At 36.3% G+C, this 19765-nt stretch overlaps 1 protein-coding gene across 1 annotated transcript in view; it reads left to right on the top strand.

Moving 5' to 3' along the window:
• JAKMIP1 (janus kinase and microtubule interacting protein 1) overlaps positions 1-19197 on the top strand; it is a gene marked incomplete at both ends in the record, with an annotated part of 57561 nt that extends 38364 nt beyond the window's left edge. Inside the window, 8 exons of the mRNA XM_009582271.1 lie at positions 1785-1847; positions 3088-3186; positions 6178-6279; positions 9281-9334; positions 10357-10422; positions 14108-14176; positions 17358-17435; positions 18994-19197. Of these exons, the coding sequence (XP_009580566.1) occupies positions 1785-1847; positions 3088-3186; positions 6178-6279; positions 9281-9334; positions 10357-10422; positions 14108-14176; positions 17358-17435; positions 18994-19197 (735 nt within the window). The remainder of the gene's footprint in view (positions 1-1784; positions 1848-3087; positions 3187-6177; positions 6280-9280; positions 9335-10356; positions 10423-14107; positions 14177-17357; positions 17436-18993) is intronic.
• Between the last annotated feature and the right edge of the window lie 568 nt (positions 19198-19765).

The raw sequence follows: 19765 nt of genomic DNA, 5'->3' as shown, positions 1-19765 counted from the left end.
GCATAAGAAACGTTATGTTAAGGGAAGAAATTCTTACAAAATATTAATAGTGGTAAATAATAAATCTCAAAATATTGGAGTATGTAATGTGCCAGATGGATTTTTTTTCTTAATGCTCAGCTCTCTCAGTGACCTGGTGTGTATATAAATACAATCCCAGTGAAATTAAGGTTTTCTCAGAAAGCTGAATTGAACTAACTTCATTAAGACAGACACAAAAATTAACCATCAATAGGGCAAATTAATCCATTTTTTCTACTTGTGTGAACTGGAGTAGTTGAACCTGCAGGTCTGACGTAACTGTTGAGCCTGCCTTTTACCTTATGCATGCATTGGAATATCCACCGTAAGTCTGTGAGTGCAACTCTTTGTTCATTCCTTTACCTTAGTAAAATGCTAGTTGAATGTTAAACTAGATTTTATTTTCAACATTTCTTTCATTTGTTTCAAAAATTCTTGACAAATGTAATGCCTTTTCAGTACTCATTTTATTCTTAACATTTATTATTCTTAGTGTGATACTTTTAACATCATAACCCTGAAGAGCTTGTTTACTGCACGAAAGTTAAAGTGCACTTGTGCATTCTTGTATATGAGTGGGAAAAGGAGAAGGAACAGTAGAATATGAAACTGTGGTGGACAGTAGGTAGAAAAACTAGCTTTAAACTTTTTAAAAAAAATTCTAATTGGAGTAAATATTATATCATAATGTTTTAGATTTTTTTGGTTAACATTTCAAGGCTAGTTAATGGACTGGGATATCCAGATGTTATTAATTTCTCGTGCAGCATCAATGTGCAAATACCTTGCTGACAAAGAAAGTATCGGCCTTAATACTTTAGTAAAGACATTTAGATTTTAAATAAATTGTCCTTTTTACCTAGAAAATAATTTGACCTAGAGTTAGTATGGCATGTTAAGTGTTGGCTATTGTTTTATTAAACTTATTAGAGCAGTATGAGCTAGATTACATAAACACTTTTCTCTACAGGGAGAACAGGGCGAATTTGCCTGTTACAGTCCATTAAACCTGAATGTCCAACTATGGCTGGCAGTGAGTTTTTGGGTCTTAAAAAGGGATATTTGATGGGGCCTCTTGAAGCCATGGAAAAACCTAAAGGAAAGATCAGCTTTGGAACAAGTGATCAAATGGAAACATGGTTTTCAAATGGAAATATGGTTTTCAAATGGAGTGTAGAATATCTTATATCACTTGCCTTCCTCCATAGGCTTGAATTTCTTGTCACAAATACTGTGTATTAGCCTGATTCTCACACTTTTAGCAGAGGGCAATTAAGTGCATACCACTGAAGCTTATTTTCAGTCATTTGGGGTAATTAAATGCTTTTTTTCCCTTTCTCCATTGGGATTTGCATTACACCACTCAAAATGGGATGATTTTGCAAGAAAGTTCCCAACTCTGTGCAATGGAAAGAAATAGTTTTGAGTTAAGCTGAGTAAATAAATGTTTTTAAAATGACATAAAATATATAACTGTGTTCACCCACAATTGCTATATGTAAAGATTTTGAAGTATATGCTTAGCTGGAACATATTAGGAAACAAGATACTCAGCTTCAGGAAAAGAAAGGAACTTTCATTTTCTCTGTAGTTTAAAATGCTATTTATCCTTGAAATATTTATGATAGCTTTATTTTTTGCTGTGTGACCATTTTTATACTTGAATGTATGATGTCTGAAATCTAATTATTGTGGTTATTAATTTGTCTTGTTTAACAAAATATATATAATTTTAATGTTTTTAATCCTCTTCTTCCTCCTAGGATTCAAAATGGGTAGAAGAAAAGCAGCTGTTAATCAGAACAAATCAGGAGTTGCTAGAGAAGGTACGTGTTCAGAATCTGGGAATATTTTTGCAATTGCTGCCCTTTATCATAAAAGGAATGGTAAAAGGAAATGAATGTACTAAGTACTGGAACATCATCATGAAAATTGCTTACTTTATTTCTCTCCAGAAACAGAAATTCTGATAAAAGTCTCTGATTAAAGTACCAATATGCTTTTGTACTCTGTGGGAATGGAAGACGCTCTTTATTGTGGAATTACATGTTGTATAGCCAACAGTAGAACCCAAGCTGGCTGATGTTTTCAGTGTCCAACAAAATACAATCTAAAATATTAAGCATAACGTGGAATCTTCTATTTTGCCAAACAGTTACACAAAGATTATTATTGTCATGTTCACTAATAAAATTGCCTGCTCCCTTCAGCCTTCCATTTTTACATTTTTTTTACACATAAAGTAATATTGATTGATTTAAGACTATTGTATCATTTACTGTCTGAGATACTCAGAGCTGAGCATCCTCATTGTTCTTCACTGATATTGATGGGAAAGTTAGCTAGTCCTCAGGAAGTCAAAGAATTTTTTTTTTTAATTAGTAGTTCAATATTAATATAATAGGAATAAGACAACCAAACAAAAATTCATGACTAAAAGTAGCTAAACTGGGCTTAATTTATTCAGACACTTACATGAGTATTATAAGAGTTATAGTACATTATGCCAGATGTGACACTTCTGTTTAGATTCATACAATTAAAAAGGTCACCCAGTTAAGGTAGACAGTAGACCAAAGCTATTAGTTGGCATAATTAATAGTCAGTTTTGAATTTCTGTTATTGTTAGTGCCCCAAAGCACAAATCTGTAAAATTAAAAAGTAGGCATTAAAACCCCTCCATTACTGTCTTTCATATACCGTAAAGAGTACAGGTCGTTAGGCAAAGACAATGAGAACAGTCTACCCAAATGTTAATGTAATCCAGTTTCATTCACTTGATTTTAAAAGAAAGCTTGTATTGCTTAACTTATTTAGATGTAATATTCGTATCACTTTTCATACTACTTCCAGATTACTATTCTAAGAGATCGTTGACCATTTTCTGCTGGCAGTTCTCACAAATACTTTCTGATGTGATGTTCTTTCTTTATCTCTAAGACACGGCCCAACTTCTAATGAGAAAGTGAAATAATTAACAGTTTTGTCTAAACCCCTGGCCTGTAACTGTGTACAGTACCTTTTCCATTGCTTATGGGGTGTTATGATGTTGTGTTTGCCTCATAGATTTACAGAATGGAACAAGAAGAGCATCAGCTGAAGAACGAGATGCAAGATGCAAAAGACCAGAACGAGCTGTTAGAATTCAGAGTGCTAGAGCTTGAAGTAAGAGATTCTCTCTGTTGCAAACTCTCAAATGGAGCAGAAATTGTGTTTGAACCCAAGCTGAAATTCCTGTAAAGATTACTGGTGCATGTTTAAGGGAAATCACTTAGGTATCTATTTTTTAAATGTTGTATCTTGGGATAATGAAATTGATACCACTGCCTTAATATGTTTTGGAGAGAGTGCTCACTAATGTTTATAAAGATGTAATATAGCTAATATATATTGCATATAGTTTGTTTTTCATCTAATAAAATATTTTGTTTTGCAATATTTTGCCTTTTTTATTTGTTTCATTTCCATAACTGCTCCTTTCCTGCATGTAAAATCACTTGGTATGTATACTACAGCCTTGGTTGACATTGTTTAAATTAACACACCTTCTCACATCTTGCATGCAGTCAAATCTAAAGATCTGACACATCCATCACATCAATGTATAATTGCTTTTAATTACATTGATTTAAGATTGACAACATTAATATGAAGTAAAATGATCTTAAAATAACACGTTTTGATAGCAGCTTTGGAAGAATTTCTCTTACCTGAAATCCATTTTCTGATGGTATAAAATGGTCGTGGACTGGAAATAATTGGCATGAGTCAATGAAAAAAGGAAAAAAAACCCTCTGAGAATGTAAATGTTAAAATGGTGAAGTGCAAATACAACTTCTGTACATGGAAGTAGTATGTTGCCCATAGCAAACCAATTCTATACTTTGCATAAATGAAATAACAGTGAAATTATTTGAACATGTAGCATGTGATTACAGTAGAAAGCAATGGTTCTCATCACCTCGTAAATGGGGCCCGTGTCAAATTTAATAACACTAAACTACTCCTCTGTGATGCACAAGTTGTCACATGGTTGTATTGCCTGATAACACATTGTTCAGTTTCAAAGATCATCAGCGTTCTTAACACCATTTAGAATAAACTCTCCAAGAAACCTGTCATTGTCACTCCTCCATAATTTTCATCACCCAGTACGTTTCACCAAAAATCTTGGCATGTGTAACTTCTCTGATAAAGACGAAAATGTCATGTCTTCCTGTTATGTGGACGTTCTGCTTTTTGTCTTTGACATTTCTTAATCTTTTTTTAAACCTTTACTTTATCAACTATATATTTTGATGACATAGCCCATTATATTCAAAATTATGAATTTAGGTTATTAGAATTTCAGTAGATGTTTGGGAAAATAAAAATGCTTTCTAATAGATATATTTATATTTTATTAAGAAACTGTAAATTAAAATACTGAACAATTTAGCATTTGAGTTGACAGTTACACTAGAAACTGCTTCCTAAAGTGTAGGTGTTCTTAGAAGTAAAGCAATCAAAAAAATTTTCTTAGGAAAAGAACAAAAGTGCTTCAGTACATCCTTCATGAACGTCTTTTTCACATGGAAGAATCACATGAAAAATAGCTCAGTGAGATGTATCAAGTTTTGTCATATGCCAAATCTTTAAGGACTTGTTTCACAGAATAACAATGGAAGTATTTTTGTGTGATTACAAGAAAAGATTTTTTTTTTCCGTAGTAAGCCAGCATGTAGACACAAATGTGACTGACAATGTGAATGCTTCAGTAAAATCACAAATGCTTCTGGTAATCATGACAGTATTTTTTTGAGAGCAATTAAATTATTTTGGATGAAAATTAGGCTAGAGTAGAAGACACAACCATTTCTCTATAATTTAATGCAAGCAAATTCAGATGAGTTTAATGCAATAAAATAATTTTAAAAAAAATTTAAAATAGTAACTGAATTTGGACAAGAATTAAACTTCTGGTTTTGGATTACAACAGCTATGTCATTTAAGGTAATGCAAAAAGTTGTTTAAAATAGAGCCTATGAGGGAGAAAATGTATAGAGTACATTGTAATTTCAAATTAGGTTTAAGCTAGTTAATGAACAAGAGTTGCCATGCTTTGTAACTTGATTAAATGAATAGATGCAGCCTGCTTGCCATATCAATTAAAGCACCTCATTTTGTCATTTAGGAAATTGGGCAATGCATGGATGGTCATAGGAACTAAAATATTTGCAATAGCTCTCTTTCATTTTACTGCCAGAAACAGAAGCTCTTGTCGTCAGTGGCTCCTCTTGTAATATGGAGAGGAAATCTGATTTTACTCACTCGTCTTCCCATGGCCATAGAGAATTCAGAGTAAGACCCGGTGCCTTGGTTGCCCAGAGTCTTCAATCCAGTCATTTTCACAAGCACGTTAAAAATTAATTTAAGTAAAATCGCTTATTTATTGTTTTACTGTATTTCTGCTTTCTGAAGAAATAATAGGTTGGTGTTTTGAAGAAACACATGAAAGTCAAGTAGATGGGCTGGATAAGTTTTAGAAATACTATAGTTTTAGATAAATGGGAATTTAAAATTCTTAGTTTTGGCACAAAGAACATCATAGAGTAGTGCTGCCTTTCAACGTATGCAGACATCTTGGGTTGTGCAGTGAATAGGACTGGCGATTTTACATGCTGTAATAGAAAGGTTAACTGTAGAATAAACAGGGAGCAGATACACAGCTTTAATTTTATTGAGAAAAACTTCAGTGATAATACTGTTTCATGATGGATTTTAAATTTTTTTCTGCAGTTTCTTCTTCCTAAATTGTTCTTTGTTCCATGAAAGAAAGCAATAGTTAAATAAGGTTATAACCAACATAAAAAACTGCAGAGTTTTTTAGGGCTCCAGTCAGTTATTTGGCCAGCGTGCAAGGGTTCCCGCATCTGAGGAGTGTCGGTTAACTTTGCAGAAACTGTGTGTGCATGGAATCACTTGGAAACTAATGCCATTTTTGTGCTTAGCTAAAGTCAAAATCCTTCAAATATGGTGAAAGTAGGAGGAGATACCATACATTTGGAATGTGAATAGGAATCTGCCTTTTTAATGTACAAGTATGTTTTGTAGAGGTGGGAAATAAATGTTTACATATAATCACACGTGTTGTTTTTAAACAAAATCTTTCCTCAGGAGAGAGAACGAAGGTCGCCGGCATTTAATCTTCATATAACCACCTTCCCTGAACACAATGGAAGTGCACTTCAACTGTTCTGTCAACAGGAAGGAATAAAGGTATATGTAGAGCTTTAGTAACAGTTGGATGGCCAGGAACTTTTTTGGAATGACCAACCCAATATCCAAACGAATGGTTTGCCATCTTACTGTAGGGAAGAAAATCTGAAAAAATAAATATAGTAAGAAAAGATATTTTTAACTGGGGAAAGTGTTTCATAAGAATATGATCTGGTAGTCTGTCAGGAGTTCATCAATGAAAATGAAGGCTGGTCAATCAAGGTAATTTACATTTAGTCTAGGGTACTGCTGTAAAAACATTGCAGAGAGGAATGTGGATGTTGATGTGATTCATTGTCAGGCTTGCTACAGTACTTTGTTCTTGATATTAAATGTTTTCATCTAAGGTCAGAAATATGACATTCACCTATTATTTTACAGCCAATTTAGTGAAGCACCTATGCATTTTGTTTGTTGAATTAATACGCTTAGGTTATTTGCCTAGGCCAGGGCCTTGAAGCATGCGATGCCTGATCCAAAACTCATTCGAGTAGGTGAGACTCTATCTATCATTTTAGATCAAGCACAAGATAAACATTGGGATCTCACTTGGTTAGCTTCTGCTATGAGGAAGCAAGAATTACTCTTTTCACTTCTGTTCTCCCTTGTATAGGCTAGCTGTACAAATTGATTTGCATGCTGGTTTGCTTAAGACTGAATTCAGTCTTGCTTTGTTAGTAATGTTGCACAACAGGCCAGGGTAACTTTTCTACGAGTAATTGAAGCGGAATATCACTGTGTGTTATACTCCATGGCACTCACTAGTAATTTATGCTTGTATTTGTAATTGTGTTTACAAGTCCTCTTATAAAAAGCTTATTTCTATTCGGTGCCTTAGTAAGCACAATACTATCTGTAGTGGAAATAAACTGAAATTGTAGGCTGCGTATTGTTAGGGAGATGAGTAGTCTAAAAGGAAAAAAAAAGTTAAAACCCAATTGTTACCTACAGGTTTGCTTGGGTAGTCATTTCCCAAACTGCACCAAGAGTCATCAGTTAGCGTATTACCTTTCAAATAGAGCCTCCAAGGGATGCCAGTCCTGCTTTTTAGCTTATCTATTATTCTAATTTGCATGTTGGCTGTAGCAGGTACAGCTTACCAGGACCTAGAATTCATATTTTTTCCATTGTCTTCTGTTGCATTCCTAAACAGAGGTGTTTTTTTCAATTTGTCTTTCAGTTCACTTACGTGGAAGCAGGGACAGTCACCTAATATGGGCATACTGAAATTGTTGACTTTTTATATGTTTTCAGTGTCTTTCGAAATTGTTAGCCATCAGTAGCAAATCAGATTCTAGAATGACCGTTTCTAAATCTTCCTATATGCTTCATTGTGGAAATAAATGAATTAGAATGAGTATTTCTGGCTCAATAGGTGCAAGAACTTGCATATCTTACTGAATGCCATTCTTCACTAGTGTAACTGATCAGCTAAAGAAGTTTCCATTCAACATTGTCAATGCTGATCATAATTAATAGTTTTGGTTTTAATACCGATCCATACACAAGTGTGTATTAAGCTCCGCACCATTCTAAAATTACTGATGTGCAGTGTTTAACAGCTAAAGTAACATTTGGAGACACTGCTGAAGTGTTTCGGGGGAGAGAGAACAGAGGGAGGGGACTTCTCAGGATAGACCAACTTGAACACCACACATTATTCCTTCTTTAGAGCCAGGATGGACTAATTTGTAGATTCTCTCCCACATTTGTGTCTAGTCTTCAGGAAATCTTTCATTTCTTATTAAGCCTTCCTCTCTGGAGTCTGTTGGGTACAGAATCATGAGCAAATATATTCTGGTGTAGCTATGTAATTTGCAAGCATAGCTAATTTAGCTTTAAAAAGTTTTAAAGATTGAGCATCCTGACTACCTACATAATGCAGTTGCACAACACATAGATGTAAACCAGCACGTTACGTACTGTAATGAAACTAGTGAGCCAAGACACAGCCCTGTGAAACGTTTGCCTCTTCTAAGAAGTGCTGAATAGGAGTAGAAGTTGAGGGTGCCAGCATTTAACAAGGCTGTCTTGCTTTGTGCATGTGTATTAAGCACTTTGGACTAACATGAACTGGTCTTTACCCATGCTCTCAAGCCTTTCTACCTTCGAATAGCACAGCTGCATACAAGCTGTCAATGGGAATGATCCCTGGTCCACGTTAACATGTGGACCATACTTGGGATAGTTCAGGAGAATATGATTACTGAAGGTTAAACAGTTCCATGAACCTTTCCAACAACTTTTTAAAGTAGACAATAGAGTTCTGGGGCCTAGGAATGGTCCCTGGCACTGTGTAAAATATAGACATCGTGTGAATTTATTCCTCTCTTCTTTTGTATCAGAGGACTGTTTTTCTTGATTTCAGTGCCTGGGCCTTAATAAGGATGGCTTGTTCGCTGCTTTTTCTGGATCTGGGGGCTGACTGGCAGAGAAACATGGCTTTCTACTCACAAAGGCTGTGAGCTGATAGTGTTCGGAGGAGCGTGTTCAGCCCACTGTGCATATTCCTTTCTGCCACTGTAAGGCTGATTTGAAACTCCACTCTTTTGTTTAACAAAGAAAATAAAACCCAAACCACCCAACAAACCTTCTTGGCAATTATTTTGTTCATGCTCTCTGTCCTTTTAACTTCTGTAGCTTGATGTGCTTGATGCTCCACTCAAAAAAACCCAGAAGAAAACCAGTCCTTTAAGCTTGTTTATCGGTTTTGATCTTTCATCTGTGTACATCAGCAGGGTGATAAATGTGAATGGTACAGGAACATTCTGCCCTCATACACAGACATCCAGGCTGCTTGCTATAATGAAGAGTAACATTTGGTTTTGTCTCTGAAAGTATCAATCACACTTTTGTAATTGTGATGCAAAACTAAGGTTTCACTTACTTACATTTCAGGTCTTTTCGCATGCAGAAGTGAATAAAGAGTACATAAAATGTATCATATAAAAACTGTTTCTCACCTGCTTTATAAAAAATAAGTGTTGAACATCTTTTTCAGGATGTGAATATATCTGAACTTATGAAGAAGCTAGATATTCTTGGAGATAATGGGGTAACAAATTTTTGATTTCAAATATACCTCTAGTTTTATGGTTATTTTAAAGCAGGGTTTTTTTTTCCCACAGCAGAAAATAACATTCAAGAAAATACACAGGGTGATTTTTATATGCCTATATTTGCATGAACAATATGAATGGTTAGGTACTACTTTTACAAATTTAGAAGAAAATCTTTCAGTTAAACTGATGTTAGTGAAAAGTGTATTTTCTCAAGATAGGATTTGATCTTGGCTGAATGACATGGAAAAAAGGCACTGTAGTAGCAGAGGGAAAAGATATAAAACAGGCTAGGGGAGAAAAATAAGGAAGACAAAGCCAGTCCAAGTTATTCCTGAATTTTTCCTCTTGAGTAGCAATAGTAGCACCTACTACTGTGAAGGATGCCTCTGCCAGGAATGGATTTTCTGGGAGAAAGGGCAAAGATAACTGGTTCCCTTTCTTCGCCTGTGTTGCCAAATACAGTACAAAATCTTGGTCATGCAGTTGGGGCACAAACATCCACGGAGCTGCGTCGAGTTTATAGGTAGCTGTAACAGTTTGAGGTCTTTATAATACTAGTTTTAAGCTCTAGATTAACTTTTTATGTTGAAAGTTCTGTGGAGGTTTCTATGGTACTTGCTCTTTCTTTGCATTGTTTTCGTTAATGGGAAATCTAGCTCTGAAGTGCATGAGGGGGAGATTCACTTGCTGCAGGGCTATAGTGCAGTGAACTGGCATTTTTCTGGCTAGAAAAAAAAAAAGACATTTCAAAATCTCTGACAGAAACCACTTAATTTTCATTGAATAATGAACTGTTGCAAAGGTGTTGTGGGAGTGGTGTACTGAAATAGAGTGGAGACTAAGTACCCTTGGTTTAGCTTTCAATACTTTCAACCATTTGGGATCCTTTCTGGTCATGTTTATAGAATCCTAAATGTTATAGCTGATTTATTCCCTACAGTATAATTAAAATTTATTGCTTGTGTTAAAGGATGGATTTCCAATCCAATTTAAAATGCATCTTTTTGTATTTTAGAATTTGAGAAATGAAGAACAGGTTGCAATAATCCAAGCTGGGACTGTGCTTTCCCTCTGTGAAAAGGTAGAATTCAGTAAAGATTTTTCTCTGCCTAAAGACTGACCATGTCTTCTAAAATATCACATAACTTTGTCAGGGAAGCATGGCTTTTCTGTTCAGGTCGTCTGGATTGGAGCATGTATTCACCTTTATATGACTGTGATGGCTTGAGGTAAAATAAAACTTACAAAATAAATCCAATTTAAAAATAAAAACATGCTTTGGAGATATTCCCTTAGAATGAAGTACTAAAAAGCCACTTAACAAAAGAGACTTCATTCTCAGATGTGCCAGTGTTCTCAGCTCTCTGGGAACAGAGTGCTGTGAAGTCCTCTGCAAGTCATACCACTGTGGTCCTCATTTCTGTGTACGACCGAAAAAGCTCTGAGTGGTCTGTGGTCCTTTTCTCTGTAAGTTAGTGGGCATAGATAGTGAAAAAGTAGTTTGTACAAGATAGGTAATCAGTCAGGTCACTCAGTTCTGCATGACTAGTTCTTTACTTCTCCAATTACAGAGAGAATATAATCTGTATATGAATAAAGATGACATTTAGAACTAAGAAAGACTCACCTTTTTCTCTGAAGAAGCTTTGCCCATCCTTTTCATAGTTTTCTATTAAATCTTTCATAAATGCATTTTTGAAATTCAGAATCAGAACTTTAAAATTAAAATTTGAGCATTTTGTAATAATTGCTTTAATTCGTAGAATCTTGATAATCTGCTTATCTAAATATCTTAATGTAGATAATCTAGATTAGGTGATTTAATAAGCATTGATTTAAGTGAGTAATTGCTACAAGCAAAATAAAAATGAGGAAAAGTGCTAAAATCCCTATGCTTTTCATTGTGTTATAGCATTAAAAAGAGGAGGTGACGATCATAGCCCTTTACATCCAATAAGGAAAGTGGAAGAACCCCAGTACACACGGCTAAGATAGAGAGCAAAACTGGCCAGACTTTAGGGACTGGGCTGGGTTATTATTGCTCAAGTAAATTAGTGCTTGTGCAGAAAGTGCCACTGGAATTACGGAGCTTGTTTAATTTGTGTCAGTGGTGCAGAATAGAACATACACTTTGTTATCTATAAATTATTTCCATTAGCAACTGATCACAGCAATAAGGGATTGGAAGCTTTGTCAACTGAAATAATTCCTTAAATGTATAGAAACATACAATTACAATGGAGAATTTATTTATTTATTTATGCTAAAGTTGGTCTATAATTTCATTTCACCTTTTTTTTTTCTTTTTTTGACAAAAGTTTCTAGTTTGCCTTAATGGATTTTTTTTTTTGTGGTCTTACCAGGTAATTGAACACTCCATCAGAAAGATGGAGATTTTAGTTTTGTCTTGTATAGGTAAATAGACTGCATTTAAAGAGTGAGATGAAAATAGCTCATGTTGTCTATGGACTCTATCCATCCTATATCATTTTAGTGAAGTGCCTCACAATAACCTAGTAAGTACAAGCTGATAGCAAATTGAATCAAGAGGGTACTCTGAGAAGCATGAAATCTCTTCTTCTTTTTCATAGTGCACGTTTGAGGTACAGGCTAATCAAGTGAGTCCAATTTTCTCTATCAGAGAAGGCACTATCCATGTCCAAAGTTTACTAAGACAAAGAATAACAGAAAATAGTCTTATGCTGTCCTTAACAAAACAAACATGATACCACGTTTCATAATATTTTATGCTGTGTTTAACAGCAGAGGCAAAATCAGTCAAAATCTGATAAGGAAGATTGGCTGATTGTTTTAACATAAGTTTGCTTGGGTGCATATATTGAATTTAGATTAAAGGAAATTTAAAGCAACTCCACTGCCTTCTCCAGTGTAATGTAACCATCTCAGATGTCCCTCTGAATAAGGACCAGACAGCTTCCCATGTGCATTCCTATAGTTCCCTAATTACAAGAAACTATCATATATAATCATCTCACAATGGGATCTTTTGGTAGAGAAGTGGTACTACAGACATAGATGTTGTGCTAGTTATAGTCACATGTGCTAATTAATCACACTCAGTGTTTATTTAGATCAAATCTGTTATACTCGGTCACTATAAGTGATCTTTTGGAAAGTTTCTGGGTTCTGTTGGCACAATTCCAGAAGCTTATTTTGAATGCTACAACTGATTACGATTCCTAAATATGTGGTTGTCTCTTCCGTGTCTCTTGGTTCCAGAAAGGCTTACAGGCATAGGAAGACCAGAATCAACATTTAGTTTTACATATCATTCATACCTTCAAAAAAATTAGACCTCTAATTTTTGCAAATAACCCTTCATTTGCAAATATTGAGGGTAGCTGTGAGAGATGCTGAGGACTTCCCATTTCTATTGATTTCAAGGGTTCAGAATGCTCACTGTCTTGCCGAATCCTTTATCAGCAGTAAGACTTGCCTTAGGAATATCTTCAGTCTGTCACCTTCGAAATGAAGAAAACAAAGATGATGAAAATAGAATCACTAGGGAATACAGTGTTCCTGTTCACTTTTTCCAGCCCTGTAAAAAGCTAAACCTACTAAGTAGATAAAACAAGTTTCCATTTTTCCACCAGTCTCTTAAATAGTGGAAGGTCCAAAAGGATGAAGTAATGAATTCACATTTTGCTTATTTGTAAACTTATGTTTGCAAATTTCCTATCTAAATCTTTGGAAAAAAATGGATATGTCATTAATTCCTTTGAGTCTGAGCCCCAGTGAATTCACCAAAACCCTAAATTAAAAAAGTTAATGTGTAATGCTTACCAAAAGAATTAAAGTAAATGGGAGTAATCTAGTGTTAGTAAGCAAAGCATTTGAGGAAAGTGATAAATCATCAGCGGCAAAGCTACAGTTGGTCTACAAAAGAAGCTACAAAAAGCATTAGTCTTAACTATACTCTCTGTAAGCTAGTCATTGATCCTTATTGTCATTTCCTTATTGGAAATAAGGAAAATAAGGAAATGAAATAAAACAATTCACAACTGAGCATTCCCATCCATTCCAATAAACATGCTGAATATTAATATAATCCTGGTGACAGTTAGTAATTAAGCAAGAACCTTCTATCCATGTATTTAGCTATTACAATATGTAATTTTACCTTTGGAATGCAGTAGCCATTCTTCTTAATTCTGTTTTGTTTATCACCAGAATAGTAAGGGATTCATGGTAGCAACCGCATGAACTTCCACCTGTCTGTCCGTTTTATTGTTCCCTCTACATTACCAATGTTTTAGAAATGAGCCTCTTCCCACAAAGGCTGCAGCAAACTGTGCAAAATAAAGGACTGAGTTTGCCACCTTGTTTTTTGTTTAAATTGCCATCTGGAGAAATGCAGGGCTGGTGCCCTGAAATCATATGATGGTTTTGCAAATCAGGCCAACAAGCATTGGGTATATCAAGTTGCAAACAATCAGGTTAATTTTGCATTCTTCACCCAAGTCTATTTTGTATCTTGAACTTTACAGGGGGAGAAAAACTTTATTTATTGTAGGAAAACAGCCTCCACTTGTTAATCTTTAGTATATTTCTATAGTCCTCCATTCTGCCTATGTTTTCACAACCTGTTTATTCATGTGTAACCTCAAAGTGATTCGGTAGTAAGGGGGAAGCATATGCCTGGGAGTGTTGGCAACAAACTTGCAAAATGTTTGGTGCAAATTTTTCAAAATCTCTGTTTTTTTCATTTTTTATTTTTTCCTCTTCACACTGCTATGTGAACGTAGTGGTTAAAACAGATAGAGGGGACAGAAGCTGCACTGACACAGAAGATGTTAGACCTGGAGAATGAAAAGGTAAGGAACAATAACTAAAAATATAATTCATTTAGGTAAAACTCATCTCAAGGGAATGTGTATAAACTTCATCACAGGTTGATTTGCTGCCTTTCTCTGCTTAACAAGGATTGCTTCATGATAAAATTGGCAAGAGGTTTCTAGAACTATGGGGTGAGAAGGAACTGTCAAAGCTATGTAGAACAAAACCAGCAAAATACATACAAATTAGGACACGAAGGCATAACTTTACAGAGGATATTAACGAAACAGTGTGAAATTGTCTTTGTGCTTTCTCTGTGTATTAATTTGTCTGGCAACAGCATCGTCTTTTTAATCTTGGGGTCATTATAGTAGAATTGTCAAGGATATTCCTTCGCTCTCTGGTATTCAGCTTCTGGACAAGACCTCTTACTCCAGATGACCTTTCTTGCCCTGAGGTCTTCACGCTTAAAGACAGAATGTTTTCTCAAAAGCAGTTCTGTCTTGCATAACAAACAGTGCTATACTGACCTTATTTTTCAATATATTGAACAGAGTTTTGGAATGAGTGTTTGGTTTTATTGGTTTACCATGCATGCTGTGCTTCTCATCTTCAAATGGCTTTACAAACATGGATTAATCCTCGCCACACCTTTTACAGGTAGATAACTAATCAGCATTACATTCCTCTCAAAGAATGGGAAACCGAGACAGGGAGGTTAAGCGATTTGCCCAGGGCCACTGAAGAAGTATGTATTTGGGCCACAATTAAAAAAAGAAGTGCTCAGACTATGTTCTCTGTTGAGTGTAGCCTATCATACTGGTTGTACTTTAACATAGGTATGATCCTTTCCACATTTAGTATTTCTTTATTTTTAACTCTAGTTATAAAAGAACGCAAAGGTTTTGGAGAGGGAAAGTGCCCACAAATACTAGATTCTTTTATAAAAAGAATTGGAAAACAATAGTTTCTTTCTAACTTGGTTTATTATCTTCCCACTTACTATCTGTGATGTTTTCAAGTCTTACTCTGGATAGGCCTGTATCGATTTGTTTAGCATAGCAATCTAAGAGTCTGCATTGCCTATGATTGACTGAACTGTGAAATGAGTTTAGAAACAATATTCTGGCGTGACACTTTCAGAAGGGCTGAGCACTCATTTAGTTGTCCTTGGAACCCATGTTAAGAGTTTGAGAGCCTATTCTTGTTTCCTTCCCTCTTGCTTTTTGTGGCCAGCTTTTACAACAGCTTTTGGAGAAGTAACATGATTAGGGCAGCTGCATTGCTATTCTGGGATCTGTTGGTAGCTCTGACTCTCCCTATCATCTTGGGCAAGTCAGTCTACTTCTCTGGTGTCAGCCACTTGTACGCACATTCAGACCAGGCCTGTCCTTTACTATGCGTTACACAGTGCACGGTGGTATTGCATCTTGTACAACAGCCATGCAGCTGTTGCTGTAATCCACATAAGAAAATAATGCCACCTGGGTAGTCAAGGTGGGATTCAGTTGCATCTGGAGATGTCCACAAGGGGCTGAGAAATATGTCCTGCGGGACCTGTTGGAGACCCCTGCCCTTCTGGACCAGCAGCTGAATAGCATAACCTAAAATGGGTAACTGAATTCCAGGCCCAGGATCAAACTCTGACTTAAACTTTGGTTCTACTTTCAATATTAATTCACAGGTAATTAAAAGAACTCCAAGTTTACAAAAACCTGAATAATAAATATTATAGTTCTTATATAGAGAACAAATAGCAAATTATTCCTCTGAGTCCTCTAATATTGGTCTTGTATGTTGCTGCTGTCACCAATCATGAGTTGTTTTTAACAAGCAGGAGGTCATCTGTAGTCATTTTATGCTCTGAGCCCCTACCAAGCATTAATTTGCTGATCAGAATGGATTTGTTTTAAACCAGATGTTTGGAGTGAGAATTCGTCCTCATGGTTCATGCTTAGGCAAATTCTATGCCAGTGCTACACTGACAGCTGACAGAAAAATTGTTGGAAATCCACATATATGTCTGAAGGTAAAATTCGGCCAAATAAGTGACTTTGGGGCAATCCCATATCCAATAAAACTAACCGGACCAGCAACATTTGATTTTATTTTTTTATACTGTTAATAAAAGCTACAATCAATCATCTTAAGAACCCTATATATTTAATTTGGCATTTATTCTATATGTTGCGGAAATGTAAGAGTTTGTTGAATAGAAAAAAGAATGATGAAAAATATTAAATTCAATCAAAGGGCCTCTCTGCTTTCTGGACTACTACTTATTTTTTTGAGCATGACAACCTGCCTTGAAAGCAAGCTAATAAAATCAAGTAACTATTTTAACTTCTACTTACTACCATCCAAAACACTCTAAAGGCATGTTTTGCAAGAGCACTGTCACCAGTCAGTTCTCACTTGACTGTTCAGACAATCATTCACATGTCCACAATTTTCCTGCAACATCATGCTTTTGGATACTGAGTTCCACTGAAATCCCAGCCTGTGTTACAACTGCAAGGTTTTGCTTCTGTGAAAGTTGGTGAGTTTGATTTTAAAAACAAAAGCAAAAAATCCCTGTAAATCCTGGGTATGTTGAAAACTTCTTCAGCTCTTCAGCTAAAGTCACTTAACCTCTCTGGGCATCACTTTACCCATTTCAAATTGGCTTCCTACCTTTACAAGTTGAGAACTGAGCTTTTACTTCTGCTTCACTAATGCAGCAGGAAATGTTGCTGCAGAACCCAGCTAGCGCCCTGCGTGTTCTGGCTTTGTGCCCAGAAGACCAGGCTAGAGAACACAGATTACGGCTTCCCCATGATTTCCTTAAGGGTGCGCATTGGATATTTTCGGAGAAGCAGTAAAGTGCCCTTGTGTTTCTTGCTTTCCTCTCTTGGCCTGCCCTGTGCAAGTAATGACTGTTGGACCACATGCATGCACATTCCCATTCACCTTTCAGCCTGTGTGTGCGCTTCTGTCAGGTCAAGGCAGGTTTGTACACTGGTGTAGAGGTCTATAGGTACAACTCATTAATATGGTACACGTATTTTAAGTGCTAATATTGTAAATTTGATATTCCAAATATCCTTAGGATGAATGTGGTCATTGGCTATAGATTTTCTTTGCTTTCAAGTGGAAAGCTCACATAAAAATGATGGCATTTATGATTCTTTATGAATTAGGATAAAGAACAATCACTCCCTTGTTTTTATTATTGCTCAGGACCTGTTCAGTAAGCAGAAGGGTTATTTAGAGGAAGAACTCGACTACAGGAAGCAAGCTCTGGACCAGGCATACATGGTAGGAAAAGATCAGTCATTAAATTTTCATGTTTGAACAAATTTGATAAAATAAAGTGTTTTTTTTTCTTTTATTTATAAATAGGGTTCTTTTTTAATTGATTTATTTTTCTGCCAAACTAGGGAATCAAATACTACTTAAATGGAGACTTAGGAAATGGATTATAGTATTTAGAAGTGTAATGTTTTTGCATTGCATTTTTTATTCTAAAATATGTGAACATCTTGTTAGTACATCTGGAATAGGAAGAGCTGGTCTATGTGTGCACAAAATTATCACTAGTAAAATACACCAGAAATTACTTTAGAACTTTTCCAATTTTGCTTTTTCCTAAGCATTTGCAAATATTACTGCTGCTAACCTATCCCAAGCTGGGAATACCTGTTCTTCCTATGCAATTCCTTCCTGTGCTGTCCTATCCAACCTTACCTCTCCTAGTTTTCAAAAGGGAAGCTGCAACCTTGCCTTCTCTCAGGCTAAGTAACAATTAGGAATTATCTAGGAATTGGTAAAACTGCACACGCAACTTTGTTAATAGTGAGACTTCAGGGAATCAAAATATAATGGCCTGAAGAATTATTTATACATTGTAAATATTTCTTAGGTGGAAAATCTTTTCAGAAAAGAAGCAAGGTATAGTGCTCAGATCAGACAACAGATAAAAGCAAGCAGGCTCTATTTCTGGCACTGTGACCTTGGGCAAGCCATTTAACCTCTCTGTGCAGCTCTTTATGCATCACTAATATGGATAGAATTACCTACCTCACAAAGGTGTTATGAGGGCTAAAGGGATGTTGTCAGATGCTCTTGATCAAATATTGTCAGTCTGGATGCTGGTTTTTAATAGGATCACACTAACCCCAGTAATCAGGGAAACACTGCCATGATTCCTTTCTTTCTTTCCTCTTGGGAATACAGTTCTCCATATGAATGTAAAGTTCTCCTGTGCTCTCTGCTTTGCAAAGTACTGCAGTTTTGGTCAGTGCATGAGAATCTGGTTAGGAATCTGGCAAATGGCAAGAGACTTAGTGTATGCAAGCGTACAAGCGTTCCTCTCTTCATTGCTTATGGCAACTTGAACTAAGCCAGTGACATAGACTTTGAGCAATGGATGGCAGGACAGTAGGGCCAGAGAGAGGGAGACAGTAAGATTTCAGTTCTCCCTGTGGGCTTTTTATTTTATAGGATGGCTTAACAATTCAGTTGCAGTTGGAGGGAATCTGTTAGCTTGCATTCATTTAATGTTGAGCGTCAGAGGTTGGGGTTTTGTATTGAGCACAGACCTATCATCTGAATCTTTCTTATAAATAGAAAAAATCAATCGTTTACTAGAATGGGAAGCATTGCCTGGGTGTAAATCAGTACTGGGAGGCTACATGCACTCTGTGTGGAATGCTCCTCACTGCTCACGACTGCCGCTTTCTGTCTACCTGTCTGTGTTCGTCCTTCCCTGCTGCCTAAGGCTTTGCTTGCTAGCCTTCTCCTCTAGCTGTTTGTGGGTCGTTTGCTTGCTGGATTCAAATGGCAGCCTGTCTGTATGTGATTTGGGTTGCATTAGAAAATCCAGGAGCTGGAAGCCACGCTGTATAATGCCCTGCAGCAGGATCCAGGAAGGCGGGCAAGTGAGTCGCTGACCGAAGCCCAGAGGGAGGATTTGCGAGCTGCAGTGGAGAAGGTGCGGCGGCAGATCCTGAGGCAAAGCCGTGAGTTTGACAGCCAGATCTTGCACGAGCGAATGGAGCTGCTGCAGCAGGCACAGCAGGTAATCCTGGTTCTCTCTCCTCCCCCTTGTTGGTGTTACCTCTGTGGTTGCCGCCACTGCCCATACAACAGCATCGCTTCACCCTCACCTCGTTGAGTTACACTTAAGTCTACTCTTTGTATTGCTCCCGTGTCAAGGAGAGGAGCAGTGTTAGGACCTGGTTGCGCTGGGCATGGTACGCACACAAATCCAGTCACTGTCTCACTACAAGGTCCTGTTGCACAATCTGTTTCATGTGTGTACAACCACACAGTTTTCCACAGGACTCCAAGGGGAGCTTGTTGCAAGTTTAAGGCCTAAATTAGAAAAAGCCGGAATGGAAGGTTGTAAGAGTGTAACATTATGAAAAGAGGAAAGGCAGAAGCAGTAGTTACAGGAATCAAATTTTTTTTTATTTTTCACCCCTTCTATTTCTTTTAGCTATTTGTGAAATCTTTTAAAATTAAATAAAAAAAAAAAAAAAGAAGAAGAAGTCATAGGAAGTCTTTTAAGAGGCCATTTACAAGCCTTCATGCCTTTAAATTAGTTCAGAAAAGACTTGTCTGTCTAAGCCAATTCCTTAAGGACA

Source organism: Fulmarus glacialis, unplaced genomic scaffold, assembly GCF_000690835.1.
Source record: "Fulmarus glacialis isolate BGI_N327 unplaced genomic scaffold, ASM69083v1 scaffold1057, whole genome shotgun sequence".
Taxonomy (NCBI): domain Eukaryota; kingdom Metazoa; phylum Chordata; class Aves; order Procellariiformes; family Procellariidae; genus Fulmarus; species Fulmarus glacialis.
This window is presented reverse-complemented; position numbering and strand designations above follow the sequence as displayed.